The 26975-nt window shown below is 46.7% G+C and overlaps 1 protein-coding gene across 1 annotated transcript; it reads left to right on the top strand.

The window, feature by feature from the left end:
• The first annotated feature begins 1843 nt into the window (after positions 1-1843).
• LOC147105134 (acidic mammalian chitinase-like) lies at positions 1844-26975 on the top strand. The gene is made up of 12 exons (XM_086011227.1): positions 1844-1868; positions 7599-7628; positions 7715-7916; positions 12243-12299; positions 13077-13242; positions 16523-16647; positions 18917-19040; positions 19169-19351; positions 20116-20232; positions 22088-22226; positions 25381-25627; positions 26807-26975. The coding sequence occupies exons 1-11, from the start codon at positions 1844-1846 to the stop codon at positions 25611-25613; spliced, it is 1401 nt and encodes a 466-aa protein (XP_085867353.1). The 3' UTR covers positions 25614-25627; positions 26807-26975.

The following is a 26975-nucleotide window of genomic DNA, read 5'->3' as shown; positions in this document are numbered from 1 at the left end:
TGCAATGCCCTCGGCCAGAGCCCCACCAGAGTCCTCACCCAACTGAGATGGGCGTCTCAGCCCCAGCACAGCCGCAGGAGCAGCAGGCTGTTGCCGAGCCCTCACAGGCTCGCAACCCCAGAGGACGCCCGCCAAAGGTGTCGAGACAGGAACAGCAAGAAAGTGAGCAAGGGGCCTCCACATCTGCTGAAGCCACAGGGGAAGCACCACGTAGGAGCACGCGTAAGATGAAGAAAAAGCACAAGGGTAGTCACTTGGGTGTTCTGATGTGTTGTTTTTTGACAAGCCATCCTTGTAATATTATGATAAACAGATTTAATGGCAAACTTTTGAAGTTGTGGCCTGTGTCATCTCGCAAGTGGGACTTCCACTTTGAGGGCTTAGGGCGACTTGCAATTGTCAGTATGGTGGTCATAGTGATAGCAATCAGCAGCTTCTTGTCCATTGTCGATGCTCTGGTAAGAAGGTGCGAGGCAAAAGTGTTTGATTGTGCAGGCTAAGCAAATCTGGCCAATATGAATGCGTCCCTTGCATCCCGGGCAGCAATGTGGTCGCGCGCTGGCGCCTTTTGGCCTGTGCAGCTTCAGGTGGGTGAGCAGCAGCTTGGAGCTCCTGCTGTTGCTCCTGCAGTTGGTGCTGCTGTTGTTCAGGGTTCTGCTGCTGCCGCGGCTGGTCTTCATCTGAATCTGATGTCTAGGAGGAAAGGAAATAAATGGTTCCCATGCTTCTGGTATATACCTCAGTCAAGGTGGGGAGAGGGGTTTCCCAGGAGATCACACTGGAGATGGTTGTCTGGCTCCAAAACTCCCACAGCAATGAGTATCCCTGCTAAAAGTTCCCCCAGACCTGAGACAACAAAGTTCTGCCACTTGCAAATGATCATTGGTGAAAACTCCTTTGTAATGGTGGTGCTGCAGCTGTTAGTAAGCAATCCACTTGTGAGGCCGCCAGGATTAACTGCCGTGTTCCAGAGGAGGCGTGCAGGTTGGGGGAAATGTGTTCAAATCAGAAAGGGCTCTCAAAATGGGATTATAGAGGCAATTAACTGGTTCTTAAGGGCCTATCCCGCCTCTTGGAGGTGGGATGGAAATGAGGTCTGAAACCCCGATTCTGGGAAAATTGCTCGGAGGCGGGATCGGAGCCGCCCGCCATTTTTTGCGATTTTAACACCTCACCCGCCTCCAATCCTGCATCCTCGGGCCTGGCAAAATTGAGCCCTAACAATGCACCAGGTTTGATTCCGGTCTTTGCTGAGTTAGCTGTTTCCAGAGTGGCTGCGTAGGAGGCACAACAGTTAATCTCAGCATCCCCGCCCTAGGGAAGGGAAAGATTTGCTCGGGTTTCTGTTTCCTGATTGCTGTCCAGTGACACTTGCTGTAAGTGTGTGTGTGGATCTTAAAGTGAGGACAGGACTGGGCTCAACTGTGATCGAATGGTCTGCCAATACTCATTGTCTACATTCAACTATGAAGAATGGCCATTTAGGTGAGGTACTAGAGTTACACCTGTCATCCATTGAACTGTATGTAAGGAGAAAGACAACATCTTCGAGAGAGGAGGGAAAGTTGGTAGCAGAAGGAGCAAGAGAAAAATATCAGGCACAGATTACAATGAGGGTCATCAATCTGGAGGGCATTTCATGTTATTCAAGATAAGGCCAAGGTTAAGACAAAAAAATTAAAATAAGTATAAGAACCAACAGTGACTAATTCATTGGAAATATTAAAGTCAACAATGTGACTGATCCACGGTGTTAAAGATATAAATATATGGATTTATTGATAAACATGATAAGCTCAGTGTATAAAAGAAAGCGCGGTGCCCACAGCAAAACAGCTGCAAGATGGCAAAGCTTCTGCTTGCGACAGGTGAGCTCATTTTTCTCATTTAATTACATGTTATATTGTTGGATTTTATGAAATGTTCAGTACCAAGAATTAGAAACAGAACAGAACAAAGTAAAGTTCTTTCCAGATTCAAGTCTAGCGATAAAAAAGTTGAATAATTTAGTTTGCTTTAGTCATTTTCTTTCAACAAAAATTGTTCAGCCTCCCTCTCTACAGATAAGCTCACTTTATACCGATGAGTCTTATTGTGGTTTACATAATCCCTGTCCAGTAATTGAGTTCAGAAAATGCCATTTATTAACTCTGCTGATAGGTCACTGTTAAATGTATCACCCACTGTGCTGCTGAGCCACACAGACAAGGAAGGTCCCAGGTTCAGTCCCCGGTCCCAAGTTCAGTCGCCGGTCCCAAGTTCAGTCCCCGGTCCCAAGTTCAGTCGCCGGTCCCAAGTTCAGTCCCCGGTCCCAAGTTCAGTCCCCGGTCCCAAGTTCAGTCGCCGGTCCCAAGTTCAGTCCCCGGTCCCAAGTTCAGTCCCCGGTCCCAAGTTCAGTCGCCGGTCTCAAGTTCAGTCCCCGGTCCCAGGTTCAGTCCCCGGTCCCAAGTTCAATCGCCGGTCCCAAGTTCAGTCGCCGGTCTCAAGTTCAGTCGCCGGTCCCAAGTTCAGTCCCCGGTCCCAAGTTCAGTCCCCGGTCCCAAGTTCAGTCGCCGGTCCCAAGTTCAGTCCCCGGTCCCAAGTTCAGTCCCCGGTCCCAAGTTCAGTCCCCGGTCCCAAGTTCAGTCGCCGGTCCCAAGTTCAGTCCCCGGTCCCAAGTTCAGTCGCCGGTCCCAAGTTCAGTCCCCGGTCCCAAGTTCAGTCCCCGGTCCCAAGTTCAGTCCCCGGTCCCAAGTTCAGTCCCCGGTCCCAGGTTCAGTCCCCGGTCCCAAGTTCAGTCACCAGTCCCAAGTTCAGTCCCCGGTCCCAAGTTCAGTCGCCGGTCCCAAGTTCAGTCCCCGGTCCCAAGTTCAGTCCCCGGTCCCAAGTTCAGTCCCCGGTCCCAGGTTCAGTCCCCGGTCCCAAGTTCAGTCGCCGGTCCCAAGTTCAGTCCCCGGTCCCAAGTTCAGCCCCCGGTCCCAAGTTCAGTCCCCGGTCCCAAGTTCAGTCCCCGGTCCCAAGTTCAGTCCCCGGTCCCAAGTTCAGTCCCCGGTCCCAAGTTCAGTCCCCGGTCCCAGGTTCAGTCCCCGGTCCCAAGTTCAGTCACCTGTCCCAAGTTCAGTCCCCGGTCCCAAGTTCAGTCCCCGGTCCCAAGTTCAGTCCCCGGTCCCAAGTTCAGTCCCCGGTCCCAAGTTCAGTCCCCGGTCCCAGGTTCAGTCCCCGGTCCCAAGTTCAGTCCCCGGTCCCAAGTTCAGTCCCCGGTCCCAAGTTCAGTCCCCGGTCCCAAGTTCAGTCCCCGGTCCCAGGTTCAGTCCCCGGTCCCAAGTTCAGTCCCCGGTCCCAAGTTCAGTCCCCGGTCCCAAGTTCAGTCCCCGGTCCCAAGTTCAGTCCCCGGTCCCAAGTTCAGTCCCCGGTCCCAAGTTCAGTCCCCGGTCCCAAGTTCAGTCCCCGGTCCCAGGTTCAGTCCCCGGTCCCAAGTTCAGTCGCCGGTCCCAAGTTCAGTCCCCGGTCCCAAGTTCAGCCCCCGGTCCCAAGTTCAGTCCCCGGTCCCAAGTTCAGTCCCCGGTCCCAAGTTCAGTCCCCGGTCCCAGGTTCAGTCCCCGGTCCCAAGTTCAGTCCCCGGTCCCAGGTTCAGTCACCAGTCCCAAGTTCAGTCCCCGGTCCCAAGTTCAGTCCCCGGTCCTAAGTTCAGTCGCCGGTCTCAAGTTCAGTCGCCGGTCCCAAGTTCAGTCCCCGGTCCCAAGTTCAGTCACCAGTCCCAAGTTCAGTCCCCGGTCTCAAGTTCAGTCGCCGGTCCTAAGTTCAGTCGCCGGTCTCAAGTTCAGTCGCCGGTCCCAAGTTCAGTCCCCGGTCCCAAGTTCAGTCACCAGTCCCAAGTTCAGTCCCCGGTCTCAAGTTCAGTCGCCGGTCCTAAGTTCAGTCGCTGGTCTCAAGTTCAATCGCCGGTCCCAAGTTCAGTCCCCGGTCCCAAGTTCAGTCCCCGGTCCCAAGTTCAGTCCCCGGTCCCAGGTTCAGTCCCCGGTCCCAAGTTCAGTCGCCGGTCTCAAGTTCAGTCGCCGGTCCCAAGTTCAGTCCCCGGTCCCAAGTTCAGTCGCCGGTCTCAAGTTCAATCGCCGGTCCCAAGTTCAGTCCCCGGTCCCAAGTTCAGTCCCCGGTCCCAAGTTCAGTCCCCGGTCCCAGGTTCAGTCGCCGGTCTCAAGTTCAATCGCCGGTCTCAAGTTCAATCGCCGGTCCCAGGTTCAATCGCCGGTCCCAAGTTCAGTCCCCGGTCCCAAGTTCAATCGCCGGTCCCAAGTTCAGTCCCCGGTCCCAAGTTCAATCGCCGGTCCCAGGTTCAATCGCCGGTCCCAAGTTCAGTCCCCGGTCCCAAGTTCAATCGCCGGTCCCAAGTTCAGTCCCCGGTCCCAAGTTCAGTCCCCGGTCCCAAGTTCAGTCACCAGTCCCAAGTTCAGTCCCCGGTCCCAAGTTCAGTCCCCGGTCCCAAGTTCAGTCCCCGGTCCCAGGTTCAGTCCCCGGTCCCAAGTTCAATCGCCGGTCCCAAGTTCAGTCGCCGGTCTCAAGTTCAGTCGCCGGTCCCAAGTTCAGTCCCCGGTCCCAAGTTCAGTCGCCGGTCTCAAGTTCAATCGCCGATCCCAAGTTCAGTCCCCGGTCCCAAGTTCAGTCCCCGGTCCCAGGTTCAGTCCCCGGTCCCAAGTTCAATCGCCGGTCCCAAGTTCAGTCCCCGGTCCCAAGTTCAGTCGCCGGTCTCAAGTTCAATCGCCGGTCCCAAGTTCAGTCCCCGGTCCCAAGTTCAGTCGCCGGTCTCAAGTTCAATCGCCGGTCCCAAGTTCAGTCGCCGGTCCCAAGTTCAATTGCCGGTCCCAAGTTCAGTCGCCGGTCCCAAGTTCAATCGCCGGTCCCAAGTTCAGTCCCCGGTCCCAAGTTCAGTCCCCGGTCCCAGGTTCAGTCCCCGGTCCCAAGTTCAGTCACTGGTCCCAAGTTCAATCACTGTCCCAAGTTCAGTCCCCGGTCCCAAGTTCAATCACTGTCCCAAGTTCAGTCGCCGGTCCCAAATTCAGTCCCCGGTCCCAGGTTCAGTCCCCGGTCCCAAGTTCAGTCACTGGTCCCAAGTTCAATCACTGTCCCAAGTTCAGTCCCCGGTCCCAAGTTCAATCACTGTCCCAAGTTCAGTCCCTGGTCCCAAGTTCAGTCCCTGGTCCCAAGTTCAGTAACTGGTCCCAAGTTCAGTCCCCGGTCCCAAGTTCAGTCCCCGGTACCAAGTTCAGTCCCCGGTCCGAAGTTCAAATTAGTTGATCTTAGCTGGTGTTACATTGGCTTGGTTGTAAGTGGAACAAAATTCCCACTTCCGATTATCGTGGAATCGTATGATCATAGAATGTTACAGCACATTAGGAGGCCATTTGACCCATTGTGCCTGTGCCGGCTCGTTGAAAAGGCTATCCAATTAGACCCACTCCCCCTGCTCTTTCCCTGTGGCCCTGTTAGTTTTTCCTTTTCAAGTATTTATCCAATTCCCTTTTGAAAGTTACTATTGAATCTCCTTCCACCATCTTTTCAGGCAGTGCATTCCAGATCACACCATCTTGCTGTGAAAAAGTAATCCTCCTCACCTCCCCTCTGCTTCTTTTACCAATGACCTTAAATCTGTGGCCTCTGGTTACCGACCCTTCTGCTGCTGGGAATCATTTCTCCCACTCTACTTCTGACATGGAGATGTGGAGATGTTAGATGTGAACAGGACCAATGTTTGCTGTAAATTGTGCGGCCGCGCAGCGCTCCAGCGAACCCGCGCAGCCGGCTTTTCAATACAGGAACCGCTCATGCATGGTACTTTGGATGGCCCGCGCAGACGCTTAAAGGGACCATGCAGGGCCAAACAAAATTAGAGGGAACATTGGACAGAACTGGTCTTGGCTGTGATGCTCCCCATGCTTTATTAGCCTGGTGACACCCACTGATGAGACTTAGACATGAGGAATGAACACTTGCAAAGGTACCTGATGGCTGCAGTTCTCGTGAAATAGTATTCAGCGTGAGAGTGAACGCATTCAGTAGAGAAATTGGAGAAAATTGGAGGGAGGAGAAAAGGTTGAGAATTGACAAAGGAATACAGATGAACATTATCAGTTGCAAAATTTCTTCTCCACTTTGACTTGTAACAGCAGGTATTCTAAAAATATAAATTATTTTGTACATTTATTACTTTGAACTTCATATAAATCTCATTCTGCAGCCAGCAGAAGTCATTCAACATTTTGTACAGAAGACCTAGAAATTCAGTTAAGGCCCGCCAGCAGGCTAACGCCCAAAAGTTAGCGCTGCGCGCGGAGCCAGGTGCGCCCGTCAGATATTCGGCTTTTGCGCCCCAAGTCAGAACCGGGTGCTATTCCAGGGTGTGCCCGCCCCCGCTTGGGGCGCTGAAACTGAATTTCTGCGCTGTAGGCCCCGCTGCGCCTCCCGCTGCGGAGCGGCAGGCTGCGGTACTGCAGGCCTCCTCCTTCTCTTAAGGGGGAGGTGCCTGCAACAGCGAGATCGCCGCTGGATTGTGCCGGCAAATGAACCCGGCACCACGGAGAAGTGCCGGGCTCGTGGAAAGCAGCCGGCAATGCCGCGGGGGGGGGTGGAGGAGGCCGGGGAAGGAGGTGCGAGCAGGCGGCCGCCGAAAAAGCGGCCGGCCGCACCTCCACCTTAAAGCGCCCCAGTAGCGCAGCAGTACGGCCCCGTTTTTCAATCGCTGTTTGCGGCCGCTGCAGAAGAGGCGGCCGCAACTAAATATGGGGTTTGGGCCGGAAGCGGGGCGGAACCGGGGCACTGCGCACACCGATGACGTCATCGGTGTCGGCGCAGCACTACCGGCTACTGCCGCCATTACCGCAGCGCTGAATATCAGCGCACCCTCTTACACTGGCGCAGAAACCCTCTTTGGGCCTTAACTGGGCGCAAAGCCCACTGAATTTCTAGGCCATAGAATTTGGACGGTGAATATACCAAAAAGAGGACTAACAGATAAAATGATTTAATGAACAGCATAGACAGAAATTTCTTTGTGACTTAAATTTCTTTTTCTTTAACTGAAATATTCCAATATTAGATCCACGTTAAAGGAGAGTGCTGGTGTAAGGATATGGGGAAAAGGGCAAGGAAATGGGATTAAAGAGCTTCAGTTGAAGACTGGAATTATCTACTCTAAACCCATTTTCCTGCTCTTTCTCCATATCCTTTTATATTTTTCCTTTTCAGTATTTATCTAATTCCATTTAAACAATATTATAGTCTCTGCCTCAACAGTAACTCATGGGAAAGCCTTTCACCTTCCAATAATCCTCTGTGTGAAAAAATGTGCAGGTAAGATAAGAATGATTAAGAGGAAGATTCGCAGCTTTGTCAAAGCGCACTACTGTTATTCCAATTCTTGCACTCAACACTTCAGTGTAAAAGCCCAGCTCCGGTTAGGAGCTCCAGTGTATCATGTTAGTAGACCAGTACAGTGTGTCACTGGGCTGAGGTATGAACTTCAACACATAACCTAATCACCTGTACAATAGCAGCACTGTGTAATGCCTGACACAAGACATCATTTGATCATAATTCTAAAACTTATCCTATATCCTTTATTGCAGTGGTGGTCTTATTGGCGTGCCTGGAACTGGGTAAGTCTTTGTGCATTTCAAGCTTTTCTTTATTTAATGTAATGAGTAGAAGCACTGTCCTGATTTCCATTTCACCCCACTCACAGGCTCTGCCTACAGACTGGTTTGTTACTTTACAAACTGGGCTCAGTATAGACCAGGAGAGGGCAGGTACATGCCGGAGAATGTGGACCCTTGCCTTTGCACCCATCTGATCTATGCCTTTGCTGGGATGAAGAACAATCAGATCGCCACCTATGAATGGAACGATGTGACTCTCTACCACTCATTCAATAACCTTAAAAACAGGTACAATGATACTCTTTAGATAGCATTTAAAAGTATTAAATTAGTACTTTGCACCTGTCTTCACAAAGGGAGCGGATGATATGAGGGCTACACTAAAAGAGGAGAGAGAAGTTAAGGATAGGATAATAAGAGATAGAGAAGACATACTAAAAAGATTAGCATAACTGAAATTGGTAAGTCACCTGGTCCAGATAGAATGCATCCTAGGTAGAAACAGCAGAGGCATTGGTCACAACCTTTCACTCCTCATTGGATACAGGAGTAGTGCCGGAGGACTGGAGGGTTGCAGTGGTGTTCCCCATGGGTCGGTTTTAAGTCCATTACTCTTTGCAGCTTTTATAAATGACCTAGACTCGGGTGTAGGGTGCAGCATTATAAAGTTTTCAGATGATACAAACCTTGTCATAATGGTAGATCATGATGAGGATAGTAAGGCTTCAGGATGGTGAAATGGGCAGAAGCACGGCAAATGGAGTTCAATGTGGAGAAGTGTGAAGTGATGCACTTTGGGAGGACTAATAGGGAAAGCCAGTGTACTATAAATGACACATTTTTGAAAAATTTAAATAAGCAGAGAGACTTTGGTGTCGATATGCACAAATCCTTAAAGGTGGCAGGGCAAGTTTATAAGGTCAAAAAAGCACATGGATTACTTCGGTTTATAAATAGAGGGATAGAATATAAAAGCAAAGAGATCATTCTAGAACTTTATAAATCACTGGTTAGGCCTCAGCTGGAGTATTGTGGACAATGCTGGGCACCACACTTCAGGAAAGATGTAAAGGCCTTAGAAAGGCTACAGAGGAGGTTTACCAGGATGTTACCAGGGATGAGGGACTTAAGTTATGAGGAGAGGTTAGAAAAGTTAGGACTGATCTCCTTGAAACAGAGAAGGTTAAGAGGTGACCTAATAGATGTTTTCAAGATGATGAGAGGTTTTGATAGAGTAAATAGGGAAAAAATATTCCCTCTGGTGAGTGGGTCAATAATTAGAGGTCATAGATTAAACATCATTGGAAAAAGATCTAGAGGGGAGATGAGGAGAAATTTGTTCACTCAGCGAGTTGTCGGGACCTGGATCGCTCTACCTGAAAAGGTGGTGGAATCTGATTCCATAAATAATTTTAATACAGAGTTGGACAGGAACTTGAGGATGATCAACTTACAAGGTTACGGACAAAAGCGGGGATGTGGGACTTAGCACAACTGCTCTTTCAAAGAGCCAGCACAGACACGACAGACCGAATGGCCTCCTTCTGTGCTGTAAGTTTCTATGAATCTATGAATCTAGCACTAGTTCAACAATACCAAGGTTTATTTTGAGCACCTTTATGAACTGCTTCCTCTCTGTGACACACTGGGTTGGATTTTCATTCAGAAGTCGGGAAGGAGGCGGGACTACAACTTTCAGGCTTTAGTCCCGCCTCCATCGAGATGCGGCCAATCCACGCGATTTTCCCTTGATTGACCTTGTTGAGCCCACCCAGCGGGCTCAGTAGGCCAATTAAGGGCCACCTGGCAACAGGTGATGTCACAGACTGAAATTTCATCTGTCAAGACGTGTTGACAGATGAAATATCAGTGTTTCAGAGCTGTTTGAAGCTGTCAAACACTGACAGTCTTACTTCTAACCTGAGTCCTTCTACGCAGACTCAGTTAGAAATGTCGCCAGCACTGAAAGCTGAAGGCTGTCACTTTTGACAGCTCGCGGCCATTCTGCTTTCTGTGCCGGCTGAATGATGGACTCCCGAAGCTTAGAGGAAGGAAGGCTGTTAAGGTAAGTACAGGTAATTTAAACTTCTTTACACACTTTAGACACACCAAACACACTTACCTTTGCATTCATGCACCCATCACTCACCTGAACACCGACATCTCGACCCCTTCAAGTCCTTCAACCGGACGGCCCGCCTCCTCTAACCTGGCGTGGTTTGGAGCCGTCAGGAATCCCACACAACACCCTTCAAAATAGGGATTAGGCTAAAAACTGCCTGTTAACTACCTGTTAACAGGCAGTTAATTGGCACTAATCCCTTCCCGCCTCGGGTCGGTGGGTCCCAGTGCGGGGCGGGTACCCGCTTCCTTTGAAACTTACGTGGAGGCGGGTTTTGGGTGGGATGGTGTCGGGACACCCGAATTCGAGATTTTTGCCCCCCGCACGCCTAAAAGCCCGCCTCATGGCATACTGAAAATCAACCCCACTGTGTTAATACACTACTGTATTGTGTCTTTGAACTGAAGTGGTGGACTTTATTCAAAATTTGGTAACAGAAGGGAGTAAATGCTCAACACCAATCATAAAATTTGGACTGTTTCATTTTTAATGCATGTAAAAATTATCAGCGGTTTTATTCCAAAGAAGGGTCAACAGAATGTGACTGTGAAACTCCCTGAGCGATATGGCTTCAGACAACATAACTTCCCTCAATTCTGTAAATATGTTTAATTCATTATCTCTGATGCTTCCCCCCTACCTATGCCCACCAAGCCAAACATACCCCTAAATCTCACAACTCAGCCCAGAACCTCTCTAGTTTCTCTCTTCACCCATACCCTCTCTGAGCTTACCTTATCAACAAGACCCACTTTATGTTCGCTTGACCCCACTCCCACTAAACTGTGGACCATCCAACCACTTTTCCTGCCCCCATTCTACCTGACATTATAAATGGTTCCCTCTCCTCAGGCATTGTCTGCCTCCCTTTCCAAATCATTGCCATCACCACCCCCATCTCCAAAAACCCACCCTCAATGCCACTGTCCTTGCAAACTCATGCCCCATCTCCAGCCTCCGTTTCCTGTCCCAGATCAGTGACCATTTCACCTGCAACCCCCATTTTGAATCCCTTCAATCAAGTTTCTGCCCCTTCCATAGCACCGATATGCCACTGTTCAAAGTCATAAACAACAGTCTCTGTGACTGTGACCAATGCATTGTCCCTCTCACCCTCCATGACCTCTCAACTGGCCAAACTCACCTCCTACAATGGTTCTCCTCCATTGTCCAGCTCTGTCTATCAATGGCTTCACTTCCCATGCTGTCACCAAATATCCATCGTTGGCTCCTCCTCTTCCTCATCTACGTGCTGTCCCTTGAAGACCTCATCTGCAGACCATAGAGTCCATATGTACATTGATGACAGCCAGGGCTATAACCTCTCTTCATCCCTCCATTGCCTCTATACTTTGGGCTGTTTGTCCAACAGCTAGTTATGATTGAGTTCTAACTTCCTCCAGGAAGACTGAAACTATCATCTTCTGCCCTTGCTTCAATCTCCATACCCTTGTCACAAACTCTATCTCCCTCCCGTCCACTGCTTTAGGCTGAACCACACTGTTCACAAACTTGTCATCCTATTCGACCCCAAGTCAAGATTCCAACCTCATAACCTCTCCATCACAAAATGTGCCTACTTCCACTTATATAACATCGCCCTCCTCTGCTCCTTCAGTAACATGTGCTGCTGAAACCTCAACAATGTCTTGCTCACTACTAGACTTGACCAGTCCATTACTATCCTGGCTGCACTTTCATATTTCCCCCTCCATAAACTTCAGCTCATCCAAAACTGCCCGTATCCTATCCCGCACTAAATCATGGTCGCCCATCACTTACTGGCCAACATGACCCCAGTCCCCAAATGCTTCTAATTTAAATTCCTCATTACATTGCCATTCCCTATCACTGTAACCTTTCCATAACTACAATTCCTTCTGAACTCTGTTCCTCTGACACCAACCTCTTATGCGCCCCTCCCCTTCACCCCACCATTGGCAACTGTGCTTTCAGCTGCCTAGGCCCCACACTCTGGAAATCCCATCCCAAACTTTTCCACATGTCAATCTTTTGGTAGGGAATTCTTTATTTTTGATTGCGCCTCTCCTAAGCACTGAACATTTACTATGTTATAGGTTCTATATGAATGCAAGTTGTTATTTGCTTTAATCTGTTGAGTCTTTACTATGCATATAATATTTCTGCCCAAAGTGAGTGTGGTAGTGTAATATGAGGCTATGTTCAATCTAGTAGCATTCCTGCAACTGGGATAAGTGTTAATCCCTGGGTTTATCCACTCTGTTGGGGAAGTGAGTGTTAACAGGGGCAGGTTTCAGATCATAAGGGATGAGATCCACTTACAGAAACTGTTACCAGACAGTTACATAAGCAAACAATGAAGAATTGGAAGTTTGAACATTACTGAAGAGATTAGGATATAATGTTTCACTACAATTGCAGTGATTATTCAAATATTAGTAATAGCATGTTTTACATTTTTTGATTCTAAAATCTTCTCACTAATCTACTTGTTCCATTTTTTTTAACAGGAATGGAAACCTTAAGACTCTCCTGTCTGTCGGAGGCTGGAACTTTGGAACTCAGAAGTAAGATGCAAATGGTGTTTTTTTTGTGTTGGATAAGAAACATTTTTTTATTCCTTATGATGCTGATTACCATAAAAATATTGGGGGAAGGTGTCCTCTGGGTACTAACTGCAGCAAAATTGTAAACCCGTTTATAAAGAACTGTTTTACAATTTCACTACATTTAACATGCAGGGGAATTGTTCCCCCACTGATGGAAATATACTCGTGGTTTGGGACAATACTTTATAAGGGTAGATTTAACGAATTCACGTCCTTGCCTAACTGCCTCTAAAATGTAATTGCAGCCATATTTATAAGCTGATATCAGCGTGACAAAAAATATCAGATCATTCATGGACCATTGCTAAAGTTTGTGAATTAATTATTACAAGTTAATTTTCCAGGTGAATATTGATAGATTGTAGTTGGCGAGAACAATACAACATCGATAACAACTATTCTTAGGTTCCTCTTTATCAATGTGTTTCCTGCCATATTTCTGTCATTTAAAAAATGTCAAACCCTTATCATTTCTTTGGAGCTTCTTCTGCTTCGCTGCCATAAAGTCTTTGGAAATGTGACAGAAACCATGTTTACGCCCGTTTCTGCTGCATTTGCAGCGAAGTGGCAGAACAGGAGAAGCTCTGAGGAAATTCCTAAAGGCACCAGACCAGAATCTCTGAGAGATCCAAATTAAATTGATTGCAATTACTTTGCAGACTGAAATTACTAAAGCCAAAATACATCTGCTCTGATCCTGATGACTTTTGTTTAACACTCTACTCTCTCCTCCAGGTTCAGCGCCATGGTTTCCACAGCAGGAACTCGCCAAATATTCATAAAGTCTGTGATTAGCTTCCTGCGCAAATATGAGTTTGATGGTTTGGACATAGACTGGGAGTATCCTGGGTCAAGAGGAAGCCCCCCGCAAGACAAGCAGCTCTACACAACCCTAACACAGGTAGGACAGAGTGCATAATGGGTGCGATAGTGTAGTGGTTATTTTGTTGGACAAGTAATCCAGAGAAACACAAGTCCAAATCCCATCGTGCCAGTTTGAGAATTTGAATTCAGTTTAAACAAAAATCTGGAAACGTAAATCTGGTACCTGTAGCCATAGTGATCATGAAACTGTTGGATTATCGTAAAAACCCAACTAGTTTCCTAATGTTCTTTCAGGGGGGAAAACCTGCCGTTCTTACCAGGTCTGGCCATTATGCGACTGCAGTGTCACACCAACGTGGTTGACTTTTAACTGCCCTCTGAAGTGGCCTAGCAAGCCACTCAGTTATATCGAACTCCTACCAGCAGTTCAAGAAGAAAGCCCACCCCGACCTTCTATGGACAACTCGGAATGGGCAATAAACACTGTCCTTGCTGGAGATTCCCACATCCTGAGAATTAATTCTTCAAAAAATTATACAAGCTATAAATCAATATTACATTAAAGGAGCAAGATTTGTTCTTTATGTAGCAAAAGCATTGCCCAGATGGAACCGAGCGAGGAAAATCACAAGTCTATAGCGAAGCCTGCCAGATTTTCCTTCCATTAACTATGGGTGTGTGATCCTCACTGCCCTGTTTTCTTCTCCACTCTCCTTCCAGGCCCTGTTTAATGCCCAGGCAGTAACGATGAAAATACACTCCATTCTTTTTGAATGCACTTACAATGTCATTACACATAAGGAGTGAATTCCCACTGGGTTTTCCCGTTCGTCCACCATAACTTTGGCGGATGATCTGCGGAAACTCCCGTTTACGCCATTTTGCTGTGGTTTCCACAGCTCTTCTGCTGACGTTATGGTGGACATGCAGGAGGACCCCGACAGAAACACACCTACATAGGAACCCCCAGAGCAATTATTCCCCAAGATCACAGCGCTCCCGTTAGCTGCCACTGGTTGGGTCTATTTCTCTCTCTCTTTCCAATTCCAATTCCAATTCAAATGCTTTATTGGCATGAAAGTTTACAGAGAACCATATTGCCAAAGCTTACATAGCAAAAAGGTACAGTTTTCCAACATTCTGTAGGTGTCAATCGATTTGACATTTGTTGGGTACATACAATATTACTTTTAAACAATATTAATTTTTAAACAGTCTTACTTTTAAACAGTCCTCAGGTTGTGACATGTTGTTACATATTTGGCCCCAAGGTATGGTCTGTCTCCTTCTCCCAGGACTAATCTCAATTTTGACAGGTCATCCAATTCCTTGAAATCTGGGGTTGTTTGGCTTAGCTTGTTGAATAATATGTTTCTTGATGTGTTGAATTTTTCGCATTTTAGGAGGAAATGCATTTCTGTTTCAACCTCGCCGGCCAGACATTGATCGCATATTCTATTCTCTCTAGGCTGCCAGGATTTCTTGTATCTGCCTTTTTCAATTTCCAGTTGGTGGTCGCTTAGTCTGTACCTGGTGAGGGTCTGTCTCTGTTTTGTGTCTCTGATGGTCGTGAGGTAGTCTGCCAGTTTATAATCTCTTTTTAGGGCCCGGTAACATTCTAATCTGCTTTGGCTTTCGGTTATTTTGTTCCAATGTTCCAGGTAGGTTTCTTTGCATTGTTTAATGATTTGGTTCACTCGGATTGGTGTTTGGACGGCTGTGTTGGTCTGGGGCTGGTCAGGGTCCGGCTGAGTACTTAGTTTCAGTAGCAGCTGACTCAGGGGACTCTTTTCTGGGTTTAGCTCTTGGGTCTGAAAGGCTTTGAAATGAAGGGTGTCTGGGGAGCTAGATTTGAGGTGATTTAGGAAGTTTAGTGCTTGTTTTTGGATGTTTATTATCAGTGGGTATCTGCCTAGTTCGGCTCTGCATGCATTTGTTGGCGTTTTTCTTTGGGTGCGAAGGATGCTTCGGCAGAATTCTGCATGTAGGGCTTCTATTGTGTGTTTTTCCCATTTAGTGTAGCTTTGATGATTTAGCGGGCCCCATACTTCACTACCGTACAGTGCAATGGGCAGGATTATGCTGTCAAATATTTTGAGCCAGATTTTGATTGGGATTTGGATGTTGTAGAATTTTCTTTTTATTGCATATAGGGCTCTTCGGGCTTTTTCTTTTAGTGCATTCACTGCTATGCTGAAGCTCCCTGATGCTGTAATAGTTAGACCAAGGTAGGTGTAGCTCATAGTGTGTCCTATAGCGGTATCACTGAGGGTAAATTGGTATTTGTTTTCCTGACATCTGGGCCTTTTTTGAAAAATCATGATGTTGGTTTTCTTTAGATTTACTGTTAGAGCCCAATTTTGGCAGTATTTGTCGAGTAGGTCTCATTGTGATTTGTTTTCTCTCTTCCATTTCTGATGTTCAGACAGTCTTTCTCTCACTGATGGCTTTGAGTCTTCTATTCTAAAGCGGCCATTTATTCTCCTCCCTTACTAACATTTTTAATTTTAATTTTCCTTCTACCTTGCCCTCACACCACATCCCTCTCTGTCTTCTATCTCTCATTCTGTCTCTCCAGCTCCCGTTCCTACTATTTTTTATGTATAATAACAGACACATGTTAGGAGATCCTCCAGCTTTCGGCCATCAGTAAGTGAATCATTGGTAGCAGGGCAGCCAAAGATTTGCAAACTCACATTTTGCTGCTCCTGAGGAGAATTTTTATTTTGTCCAAACGTTTTCTGTAACTAAATGATTTAATGCATGGTTTTAAAAATGGTTATAAAAATGGAATGTTCACAAGATAGTTACGGATGAGGAAGCCCATTTGGTCTCCCCAGATAGATCTTAAAGTTCCCCGCACCCCCCGCACTCTCCCACCATTTCACCATTCAATTATTTCTAAAAAAAATATTTCAGTTTTTTTGCCTCCACTACTTCTTATGGAAGACTATTCTACATATTGATCATTTTGTCTAAAGAAGAATTACTTGACATCAGTCCTAAAAATACCATTTGCAATTTGAATCTAAGTCCCCCATCCTCTTGTTTTTTATCTAATAATAATATTCTGGATTTACCAGTTTCCATGCCCTGAGTTGAGGAAAAAGTACTTTCATTCAGCTTTATTAACCACTGTGATGAACGTGTTTATTCTGCCTCCATACAGTACCTGCTGTCAATCGCATCTGGCTTCCTATGAGCCTCGCTCTCCCTCTGGCCAAGCAATTGTATTAGATTGGCCATTGACGCATTTTATAAAACAGGAGCTCGAAAGTCCTTTGATCAGTGTTTGAAACCCTCCGTTTTGCACGGATCACTTGCTAAGAGAAACATTATTCACTTTCAACTTTTAGGAAATGATGGCAGCCTTCGAAGCTGAGGGGAAAAGTTCCGGAAGACCAAGACTCTTGCTCTCCGCTGCAGTTGCCGCTGGGAAGAGTAACATTGATTCTGGGTATGAGATTCCTCAGCTTGGAAAGTAAGTATCCATGCCAGCCTTGTGGGATCCTCCTTATAAAAGCACAAATGTCATGTTATGTCAATTTGAAGCAAAAGTAAAGTCATGGTTATTCCATTCAAACATATTGCAGTATGAACATTCTAGGGTCTATACTAATCTATCTTTCTTCCTCATTCTGCAATGAGTTAAAAATGGTTTGAATAATGGAATTATATATGTGCAGGAATTGTCCCATCGTGGAATTCATTGTTAACCACCTTACAACCTGTAATTGTTTCTGCATATTCATTCTATTTTAGTTCCTTAAGGTAAAATAAGAGAATGCTTATAAATAGAATAATTATAGCATGCACTGATTTGCTGGGCCAAGATATTAAAAAACACATTCACTGGAATATAAATACACAGCTCTGTGTTGTGATGTATGATTTTATACAACTTTTGATGCTGAACAGTATAATCTTACGGGATCAAATCCGGCTGTGCTTTATAAATCAGACCACACATCTATAAGAGACAGTGGAACTTTAATTTTTCTCCCATGGAGAGCCCTCCCCCATTCCTGGTAGATAGTTGAAGCTGGCGGCTAACCAGGTTTAGGCTGGAGCAGGAGATGCAAATTCAGGCTCATGTACTGATTAGTTGGACCTGTTTCCTCTACTTACATCATGGCTTTTCCATTATTTTGGACTTTCTCTACGAGAGCTTCTTGTGCCTCTAGCTCAGTAGTAATAAAGACTTTTTATAAAATGCAATACACGCAAAAGTGAGGGAAAATGTAAAATGTAATTGTAAAAAAGTGACTTCAAAGATGTTGTAGTGCAGTATAAGTCTGAGTAAGCATGGCAATATTTATGGGTTCACTATATCTTCTAATTCTGTGTCGGATTCAGGCGTAGCACTAAGCCCTATTCTGTTATGTATATTTGGGGCAGAGACATTGCTGGAAATTCTAGTCCTGAAATTACGAGACTTTGCTCCTGGCCTGGAGTCTCACTGGGCCAAAGCCTGGGTTAGAAACTCAGGCATGAATATCGCTGACTTGAATATCATTGCATTGCTCCTGATCTTTCCGTCGTCTAAAATCAGCCCATACTGACCTTCATGCCTGATCCACTGATCTGTGCTCAACGTCAGCAAGATTCCATGGCAGCTGTATAGTCTAACAACTATACTGACTCTATTTCATCTTCATCTGACCTAAGTTGTCATGTCCCATTGTAACAGCACGCAAGAAAAATATTGGCTGGCAATCTCGGTTGCTGGCTTCCCCGGCCCCCTGGAACTCCTCCTCCCCTCACCACGCAGTTCATGGTAAACCAGCTGAGGTAGAAGTGTATCCTTCAATGGTGACCTATGGGCATGGAGCAATGGAGTGGCACAGAAGACCACTTCATGCAGTGCCACCTACTTTTCAGCAGCCGTCAAGCAGGGGGTTGGACGCTGGGCAGCTTGTCACTTATTTGCAGACTCATCCCTTCACCTTTGCCTTCCATTCCCCTCACTTCTGACTGCTCTTCTCAGTCTCCTGTCCCTTCAGCCTTTACCAAAGGCCGCTGAGGGGTTGAGATGCAATTTGAGCTTCTCCACAGGGATTCAGAATTGGTGTCACAAACTTGTGACACTCTTTAATTGTCCCCATTCCTTTCAATTGTGTTTACCTGCAATTCCCTGCGCTCCCGCTAGTCTGCTCACTACACCGATCTGAATCTGCAGCTGACGCTACACCAACGAGCCGACCACAGAATAGTTGAGTCTGTCTAAAATCTGCCAATAGCCATTCTGGTGTCGACCAAAAATTCGGGCTATGATGCATCAGATTAAGGCAGTTGGTGATTGGCGTCCGACTGCATGGCTTCACTACTTGGATGAAGATTTCAATACAGTTGCACTGTTTTCATAAAATATATTATTCAAGAACTGAAAATAATTAATGGGCAATTTGTTTGCCTATATAAGAAACAATTCCTTCTAATTCTATGCCTTTCGTACAAATATATGTTCATGTCTCACAAAGCAAAACTAAAGGAAAGGAAGGATATATAGCAAACATGTTTATAGGCTTCAAAACTATAAGACATTACATTAGGTCATTAAAAAGGTCCATCATCAGGTCAAACATAAATAAAGTCTATTGAAAATAAATGAGATGAAGCCTGACTGTATGGAGCGTTATGGAAAATGAGAGAACTCATTGTGTGCACTCATTAAGCCTTGTCATATGTTTTCATAAACACTCGTTCTGATAGATAAGATATCAGTGTAACTCTGACTTTCTCTCATACAGAACCTTGGACTTTTTCAATGTGATGACGTACGATTTCTTTGGTCCCTGGAGCCACACAACTGGAGAAAATAGCCCTCTTTATGCTATCCCAAATTCCCGAGGCCTTGACCAGTACTTTAATGTGGTAAGTATTCATTAAATAGTATCCCATAAAGCTTATTACTTCAATTTATAAATAGGTGACGATCATTTTACCAGACAGCTTGCAAAGTCCTTGTAACCTGACGGTGAAGCTCAATGATTTTTCTGTAGGACTATGCAATGAAATACTGGAAGAGTCAGGGAGCTCCTGCAGCGAAACTGAATGTTGGATTTCCCACTTATGGTCACACCTTCAGACTGGCCTCATCCAACAATGGGCTTGGAGCCCCAGCAGCAGGTGCTGGGCCAGCTGGGAAGTACACCGGACAGGCTGGATTTTTGGCCTATTATGAGGTATTGATACTGTTCGCAGTTTGGTTGTTCTTTAATGTTATATATTTGCAAATATCAAATAAAGAAAGAAAAGAAAGGCTTGCATTTATATAGTGCCTTTCACGACCACCGACGTCCCAAAGCGCTTTACAGCCAATGAAGTACTTTTTGAAGTGAAGTCACTGTTGTACCATATTAGCCAGTTTGCAGTCCATGCTTACATTCACCAGGTCATGAATTCTCTATTTAGAAAAGCTAGGGCCTTCATCAATGTTAGGACAGTAGCACCATGACAGGGTGATATTACTTTATAATTTGCCTGATTCCCCACAATGCAGGGGGCTATCATGAGACTCACAGAGCGCTGGAATGTGCATCATGCAAGCAAACTAGTACTGGGCCCCAGTCCCAGATAACCATCAATCAGTGAGAGGGCTTGTTTAAAATGCTGGTTTGCATTAGATCCTGAAAGTCATGTGAGGGGATAGAGTCAGTGCTCTCTCCAGTCCGACCCCCACAAAATCTGTTCCACTGTTCCTTGATCCTGTAATGAATACTGTAAGGCCTCTGCTCAGTAATACTGTGACATGACTGCGACCAGGGACCTGCATTCATTTAATACTTTTTCCATGTGTAAAAGGTGCCACTTGCAAAATGTATAGAATATATTGGAGGAAATTTGAAATTGCTGCTGAATTTAACTTACAGAATTTTTTCTGTACATAAATTACTGCCAACCATAGTAACTGCAATGAGTTGTACCCTAATGTCTCACTCTTCGACAGATCTGCATGTTTTTGAGTGGGGCGACCAAGAAATGGGATGCTCCACAGATGGTTCCATATACCTACAAAGGAAATGAATGGGTTGGATATGACAATCTGCAAAGCTTTGGAGACAAGGTATGTCTGTAACCTCTGATATACCAAACTGTTAATTTGTTGGTTCAATGCGATGCATATAATAAGATACAACCAGTTAGTGATAATATACATTCACTTTAATATACTGGGCAATCAAATAACTAGGACCAGAAGCGCCATCTACGCACATCTCCCTGGTTGTAGCATTATATATCAGTTTCTTGGTGCCTTTGCATCATTCACAAGGCCAGGTAAAATAACACGTAAACTGCCAATGATCTCCACAGATCACAGAATGAAAAATATTCACTTGTGCACCAACTGCCTGGCATATCCGCTGCTTGAATTTGGTTTCTAATTGGAAATGGGCAAAGGTGACATTTTAATAGCAACATATTTAGGATTTAATTTCTGATTCGCCACCTGTTATGAAAATATTGGAAGATGTTTGTATATTTGCTAATAGTCTTGCACCCAATCTAAGCAGTTGGGCCAGAGTGAGCAAAGCTCTGGGAAGCTATTTTGCTTCAGATATGCTAATAATGCAACATTTTTTGTATTTGTAATGTCAGTGTTTCGAAATGAGATATTTCACCTCACCAGGAGAAACATTGGCTGGAATTCTCCCCTAAAGAAAGGCTGGGTTTGGAGCGGGGAGGCAGTTAAATTGTTAAAAATGGGATTCCCGACCTGACCCCGCCTCCAACCCGCCCACTTCCGGTTTTGCCGGGGCTGGGATGGGGGTGGTGACCAACCCGCTCCCAGGGGGCATTACCTTAATTTAAATATTGTAATGATGCTGGAAGCCTCTTTTTCCCTGTCCATTTTGTGTTAAAATGCTTGGGCACGGGTTTCACACAATTCGTGAACCCTGGCAGTTAAACTGAGGTGGGGACTGCTGCATCCAGGAGGTAAGTAGCTTGACACCTACCTCCTGGATCCAGGGTCCCTACCTAACCCACCCCCCATGATCAGAGACCCTCCAGCGACACCTCCAATCACCTTCCCAGGCCTCACCCCCCCCCCCCCCCCCGCCACCCGGCGATGATGATGAAGCCGGTCACGATCCTTTGATGGCCGACCCTGATCCCGTCCCCGCAATCACCGATCTCCCCCGCGATCCTCGACCGCCCCGATCCCCGACCACCCCCCCATTGCCTGCCGATCCCCAACTTCCCCGATCTCCTGCCGATCCTGCAACACTCCCCCACCCCCCGCCGATCCTCTCTCTTCCCTCCCAAATATTGACCCACCCGCCGACTCCCGATCCAGATCCCCACCGCCACCGATTCCCGACCACAACCCTCGCAATCGATTGCCAACCCACCTCTCCCAGACTGGCCCCTCGCAACTGAGGCTGACCGCCCGCAGCCCACCAGCCTCTCAAGCCAGCTGGCTGCGGGCAGGAAACCAAGGGCTCACATTCAAATTAGGCCCTGCTGGTAAAATTGACAACCCCCCTGCCCCCGCCCCCAATACGTCTCCCTGAAGAAAATTCCAGCCATTGTCCCCATCCCCTAGGCAATGGTAAAGAGCTCACATAGAGCAATACGTGCATGTGGAGATATGGTTCGTCTGGGGGGCGGCAGCACAGAATGGGCGATAGTGAATCAGTGGCCTAATTTACACAGCGATCGATTTTCTTGTAGTCAGTGGAAAAGAGAATCGTGTGGAGTGTAAATCGGGCTGTCGATTCACTATCACCCGTTTTGGACCACTGCCCAAGGAGGACTTCACCCCCCACCACCACCCCCCAACCCCCGTCTGTTGCTGTAGATGCTTGGGTATTTCTGTAACTCTAGAATAAGTTATAGCAATAATTTAGTGCTTTGTAAAATGCATCTTGCTTACAAAGAAGGATTTACAAAATAAATTTGCTTTAATTGTATTTCAGATCCAGTGGCTGAAGAAAAATAACTTTGGAGGAGCTATGGTGTGGGATCTTGCTCTGGATGATTTCACCGGTGCTTTCTGCAACCAGGGACCTTATCCTCTCATTACCAAACTGCACACTGGGCTGGGAATTTCTGCAGGTAACCAGTTGTATTGATTGTCGCCAAGGCTGATTACTTGTTCCAATTGCATAATAAGCTTTAAAATGTACATTCAAGTAATGGGTTTTGTGCATAAATGCGATAATTGGCTTGGCTCAGTTGGTGGGACTCTCGCCTCTGAGTCAGAAAGTGATGGGTTCAAGCCCCACTCCAGGACTGGAAGCACATAAGTTAGGCTAATACATCAGTGTGGTACTGAGGGAGTACTGCATTGTTGCAGGCACCACCTTTCAAATGAGATTTTGAACCAAGTCTGTTTTAGTGGATGTAAAGGACCCCATGGTATTATTTGAACATGAGGCGGGAGTTCTCCTGGTGAACATTCCTTCCTGTACCTGTTTAATACCTGCCATTCTATAATAGAAGCAATCCTGAACATCCAGACTAAATAATAATGATGGAACATATTGAAAATATTGATAAAATTTATCATTACACTTTATTAATATTTTTGTTCAATATTTTTATTTTCCTGTTGCAAAATGTAAAGTGTTGCTGAATTACCACAGGGGTTAAACAATATTAAAGAGGTCAGAGAGCATCAGATAGCTACCCCACATCGATTCATTGGGTGGGTTGGAACTCATGAGGGGTTTAATTTTCTATGTTCTGTGGAAAGAGCAGCTCGCTGAACCCAGTGGGCTTTTCATCAAGGGCTTTTTTATATCCTTATATATGTGCAGCCTAGTCTGTACTTTTCAGCCCTTGTAGAAATCTATATATATAAATCGGTACATCTGTCCTTCTGTCCTTCTGTCTGTCTGTCATCGCGTGTGCGTCTGGCGGGCTATGCGCTCGAAAGTTACAGGGCGTACCTACGCGCGCGTTACCTCCAAAGAAAGCTTACGCTTCCGAGACGGTTTTAAGCGTATTTACGTTTCAGCCGGGCTATAATCGCGCCCGCGGTATCTGAAAAACCTTCAACATTCCGCTCATTAGCATCTCATTATCCGCTCATTAGCGACAGAGTGACCTCGAGGTCGACCAATCGTACAGCGGCTTGCTGCCGCGTGCGGCCGGGCCTTCCTACGGTCGAGTGACGGGATGATTGACCAATCCTACGCTTTGGTGACCTGACGGTCGACCAATCGGTGCATGTGTGGGCGGGCCTTATCGTTCTGAACCGAGGTGAGTCGCCGCCATCTTGCTTCCATTCTTTTTCCTGCTTTCTGCGTCTTTCTTTTCAAATATACATTTCCACCAAAATAAAATTGAATTTATTAAATTGTTTTTTAAAAAATCACTCATTTGTAAATATTTTCTCTAACCTGAACATTCTTTTTCCTACCTTTCCCCGTTTTTTTCTTAGGCCTGAAAGCCTGCACCTTTCTTGCCCAGCCACGCCCGAGCTAGGTGATTGGGCTTCTGCTAAGCACCTCACGCACCCCCCCGTGTCACGGTACCCAGGGCAACGGCGTCAGCCACGAGGGTCAGGGTGCGCGCGCAGCAGGAGCAGGTGAGACGCGGCCTCTCTGTTCCGCGCTCGGCTCGGGCGGGGGCGGGGCTCTCGACAGTGCTCTCGGCCTTGCTGAGTGTTCCGCGCTCGGCTCGGGCGGGGGGGGGCGGGGCTCTCGACAGTGCTCTCGGCCTTGGTGAGTGTTCCGCGCTCGGCTCGGGCGGGTGGGGGGCGGGGCTCTCGACAGTGCTCTCGGCCTTGGTGAGTGTTCCGCGCTCGGCGCGGGCGGGTGGGGGGGCGGGGCTCTCGACAGTGCTCTCGGCCTTGGTGAGTGTTCCGCGCTCGGCTCGGGTGGGGGGGGGCGGGGCTCTCGACAGTGCTCTCGGCCTTGGTGAGTGTTCCGCGCTCGGCTCGGGCGGGGGGTGCGGGGCACTCGACAGAGCTCTCGGCCTTGGTGAGTGTTCCGCGCTCGGCTCGGGCGGGGGGGCGGTGGGACTCTCGACAGTGCTCTCGGCCTTGGTGAGTGTTCCGCGCTCAGCTCGGCGCGGGGGGGGCGGGGCTCGGACAGCGGGGCGGCTGGGGCTTGGAGAGCAGGGCTCTCGAGAGTGCGGGGCGGGGGCTCCGAGAGTGGCCCCTTCCCGCCCCCCTTCCCCCCCCCACCCCCCTTCCCGCCCCCCCGCCCCTTCCCCCCTGCCCCTCCTTCCCCCCACCCGCCCCTCCTTCCCCCCCCGCCCGCTCTCTCTCTTCCCCCCAGTCGCTCTCTCTCTCTCTTCCAACAACAACATGCACTCGAAAAAGCCTCGGCACCGCTGGGCACTTCAGCTAGTAAGAGTATAATCTACTCCTTGGGGTCAATGGAAAAGAAAATTGGGAGGTGAGTAAGATGGGCTGCTGATTCACTGTCACCCCATTTGTGCTACAGCCTAAGACCAATTTCACCCAGCTTGTAATAATGGATTTAATGCAATTTTGAGCCTGCTTACACCCATACAAGTAGTTACATGTATTTTGTATTTAACCCAGTGTTTCACCTGCAGTCATTTAAAGGGTCGCTTATCTTCTGACGAAATATCCTCTGACACTTTGGCACGGTTTTAATCAGAGGAAGTGCACTAACATGCGCCACAAATGTTTGGGAAGGTGACACTGAGGTTAAAACAAGGTACAACTCGGAGTTGCACTGCTTCGTAAGATTTCCTCGGTGACTAGCCTGGCGTATCATACCTTGCAGCTCCCCTGCCTTAATTGGGAAGTTGCGCGGCTAAACAGTGAGAAAGAGCATCCGCAGGCCACCAGGAGCGTGTGCTGGCAAAATCAGCCGATTTACCAGTTCTGCGGAGAAACTATGCCCCGCCCCCGTGTGTTAAGCTGAATTCCACATGTTGGATATTGCGAGATACGAGAGACACACGGAATTGAGCTTCCAGAGCAGCCCGTTCCTGGAAAGCCCAGGAATTGAGTTCTCTGGGTGCCCTGACCCACATACCACACTCAACCAAAAACAGATTAGCTGGCTTGTCATTTCTTTGCCTTTTGTGGAGTTTTGCTGTGTACAAAATGGCTGCCATAGCAACAGCCCTTTAATTAATTGCACCTGAAATGCATTGAGGCATTTCTGAGAGATGTTATAAGATGCTATATAAATGTGCCTTTTTATTTTTTAATTTCAAATACTTAGCTTCACTTTATAGCAATTTCTAAGCTACCAATGAATTAATGATTCTTACTTCCTTCTAGCTTGTACTCCATCAAAAACAACACTGGCACCTGTTACTAATGCCCCTAGTGGTGGTGGCGGCGGCAGCGGTGGTGGCGGCAGTGGATTCTGCGCCGGCAAAGCTAGCGGCAACTATCCTGACCCAAAAGATCCACACAAATTTTACGGATGTTTTAATGGGAAAACCACCTTGAAAAGTTGCCCTACTGGATTAGTCTATGAGACGTCCTGCAACTGCTGCAACTGGCCTTAATGTGAAACAAAGATGTACGTACCCCACTAATACAAGCAACAATTAACCAACCTCCTATAGGGGTGCACGCGGGGAATCCAGACCAAGGGTGGTCTTCAAGTGAAGCGGGGCCAAAGGGCAGGGGGCAGTTGGACGAGAGTGTGCAGACATATTCAGTCCCCATTTTAAAGTCATACATTCTGTTCCTGTTTTTGTATATTTTGCTGTTATATATTATTATTCGTAGTTAAAGAGCAAATCTTAGAGCAGTTTGGGAAGCAGAGAAGTAGAGTTGGTTGCAGCATAAGAATTTCTAAGCACTACAGGCTGAGGAGCGGTGAGATGCAAAACTGCGGCACTGCCGACGGGATGAAGCAATTACGCTGAGAGAAGTTTTCATCGGCCACGTCCATTAGAAATGTGGAGATGGGAATTGATGAAGTTTGAGAAAAACATGGCAGCAGAAAGTGAGGTTTTGCAGACAGGATGTGTGTGCAGATGTAGGATTTTTAAGATACTATGAATGTTATACCAAGAGAATAAAAACGATTGTTGGAAACCTGAAATTAAAACAGCAAACGCTGGAAATACACAGCAGATCAATCAACATCTTTAAAGAGAAAGGCAGGTTAACATTTTTCGTGGGACCCGTGCATCAGAACTGACACAGTGAGGAGGACAACATCTCTGATAAAACAAAGTGGGCCGTGTGGCCATGCGATCAGGAGATGGTAGGCATACTGCCCGTGAATTTCTGTCCATAGAATGTAATGGATGAAAAATCACAGGCGGAGTACCTTTGATTCCCTGATCTGTCCCACTCCACTGGAAATAAGATCATTGCTTTTTAAAATTTGTTATAACGAACTCTTGCATTTTAGTGGATTAAGGGAATGATTCCCTCATTATTGAAATATAAAGCATTGTTATTTTAAATTCAGCACATTTGTGAAAAATAAGAGTACGTTAGTTATTTTTTTACATTTATTCCCCATAAATTTACAGGTCCTTTATATTACCTGTCAACATTAAATTTCATTTATTGCTATAAAGAAAAGTGCACATCCCATACAGAATATTGACTTGATGTTTTCTCTAACATATACAATGCTTAGAAAACTAGAAAGCACAGGATGAAATTTTCCGCCAGCGGTTTGACAATAAAATGTTACTGTCAAATTACAGAACACTAACACACTGTTTAATCTTTGCAGCCTGCAATTGATCTTCAGTCAACACCAATGGAGCTGTAATTGGCCTTCAGTCTAATCACCAAATGTGACACTACTTCATGTAGTGAACACACAACAAATGTGCTGGCTATACCAACAATGACGATTGCAGTTAAAGCAACAAAATAAAATAATCAAGTGATGCAAAGAT

This window comes from Somniosus microcephalus, chromosome 18 (assembly GCF_052327205.1).
Source record: "Somniosus microcephalus isolate GS21.2 chromosome 18, FLI_Smic_1.0, whole genome shotgun sequence".
NCBI classification, from domain to species: Eukaryota; Metazoa; Chordata; class Chondrichthyes; order Squaliformes; family Somniosidae; genus Somniosus; species Somniosus microcephalus.
Note: the sequence above shows the minus strand (reverse complement) of the source record. Positions and strands in the feature narration are given on the sequence as shown.

Bases quoted from the DNA above. Each gene is read 5' to 3' on its own strand.
- LOC147105134 (XM_086011227.1), top strand. From the start codon at position 1,844: ATGGCAAAGCTTCTGCTTGCGACAG. The intron at 19,041-19,168 runs GTAAGTATTCAT...ATTTTTCTGTAG, and splicing joins TTGACCAGTACTTTAATGTG to GACTATGCAATGAAATACTG. The intron at 20,233-22,087 runs GTATGTCTGTAA...ATTGTATTTCAG, and splicing joins TGCAAAGCTTTGGAGACAAG to ATCCAGTGGCTGAAGAAAAA.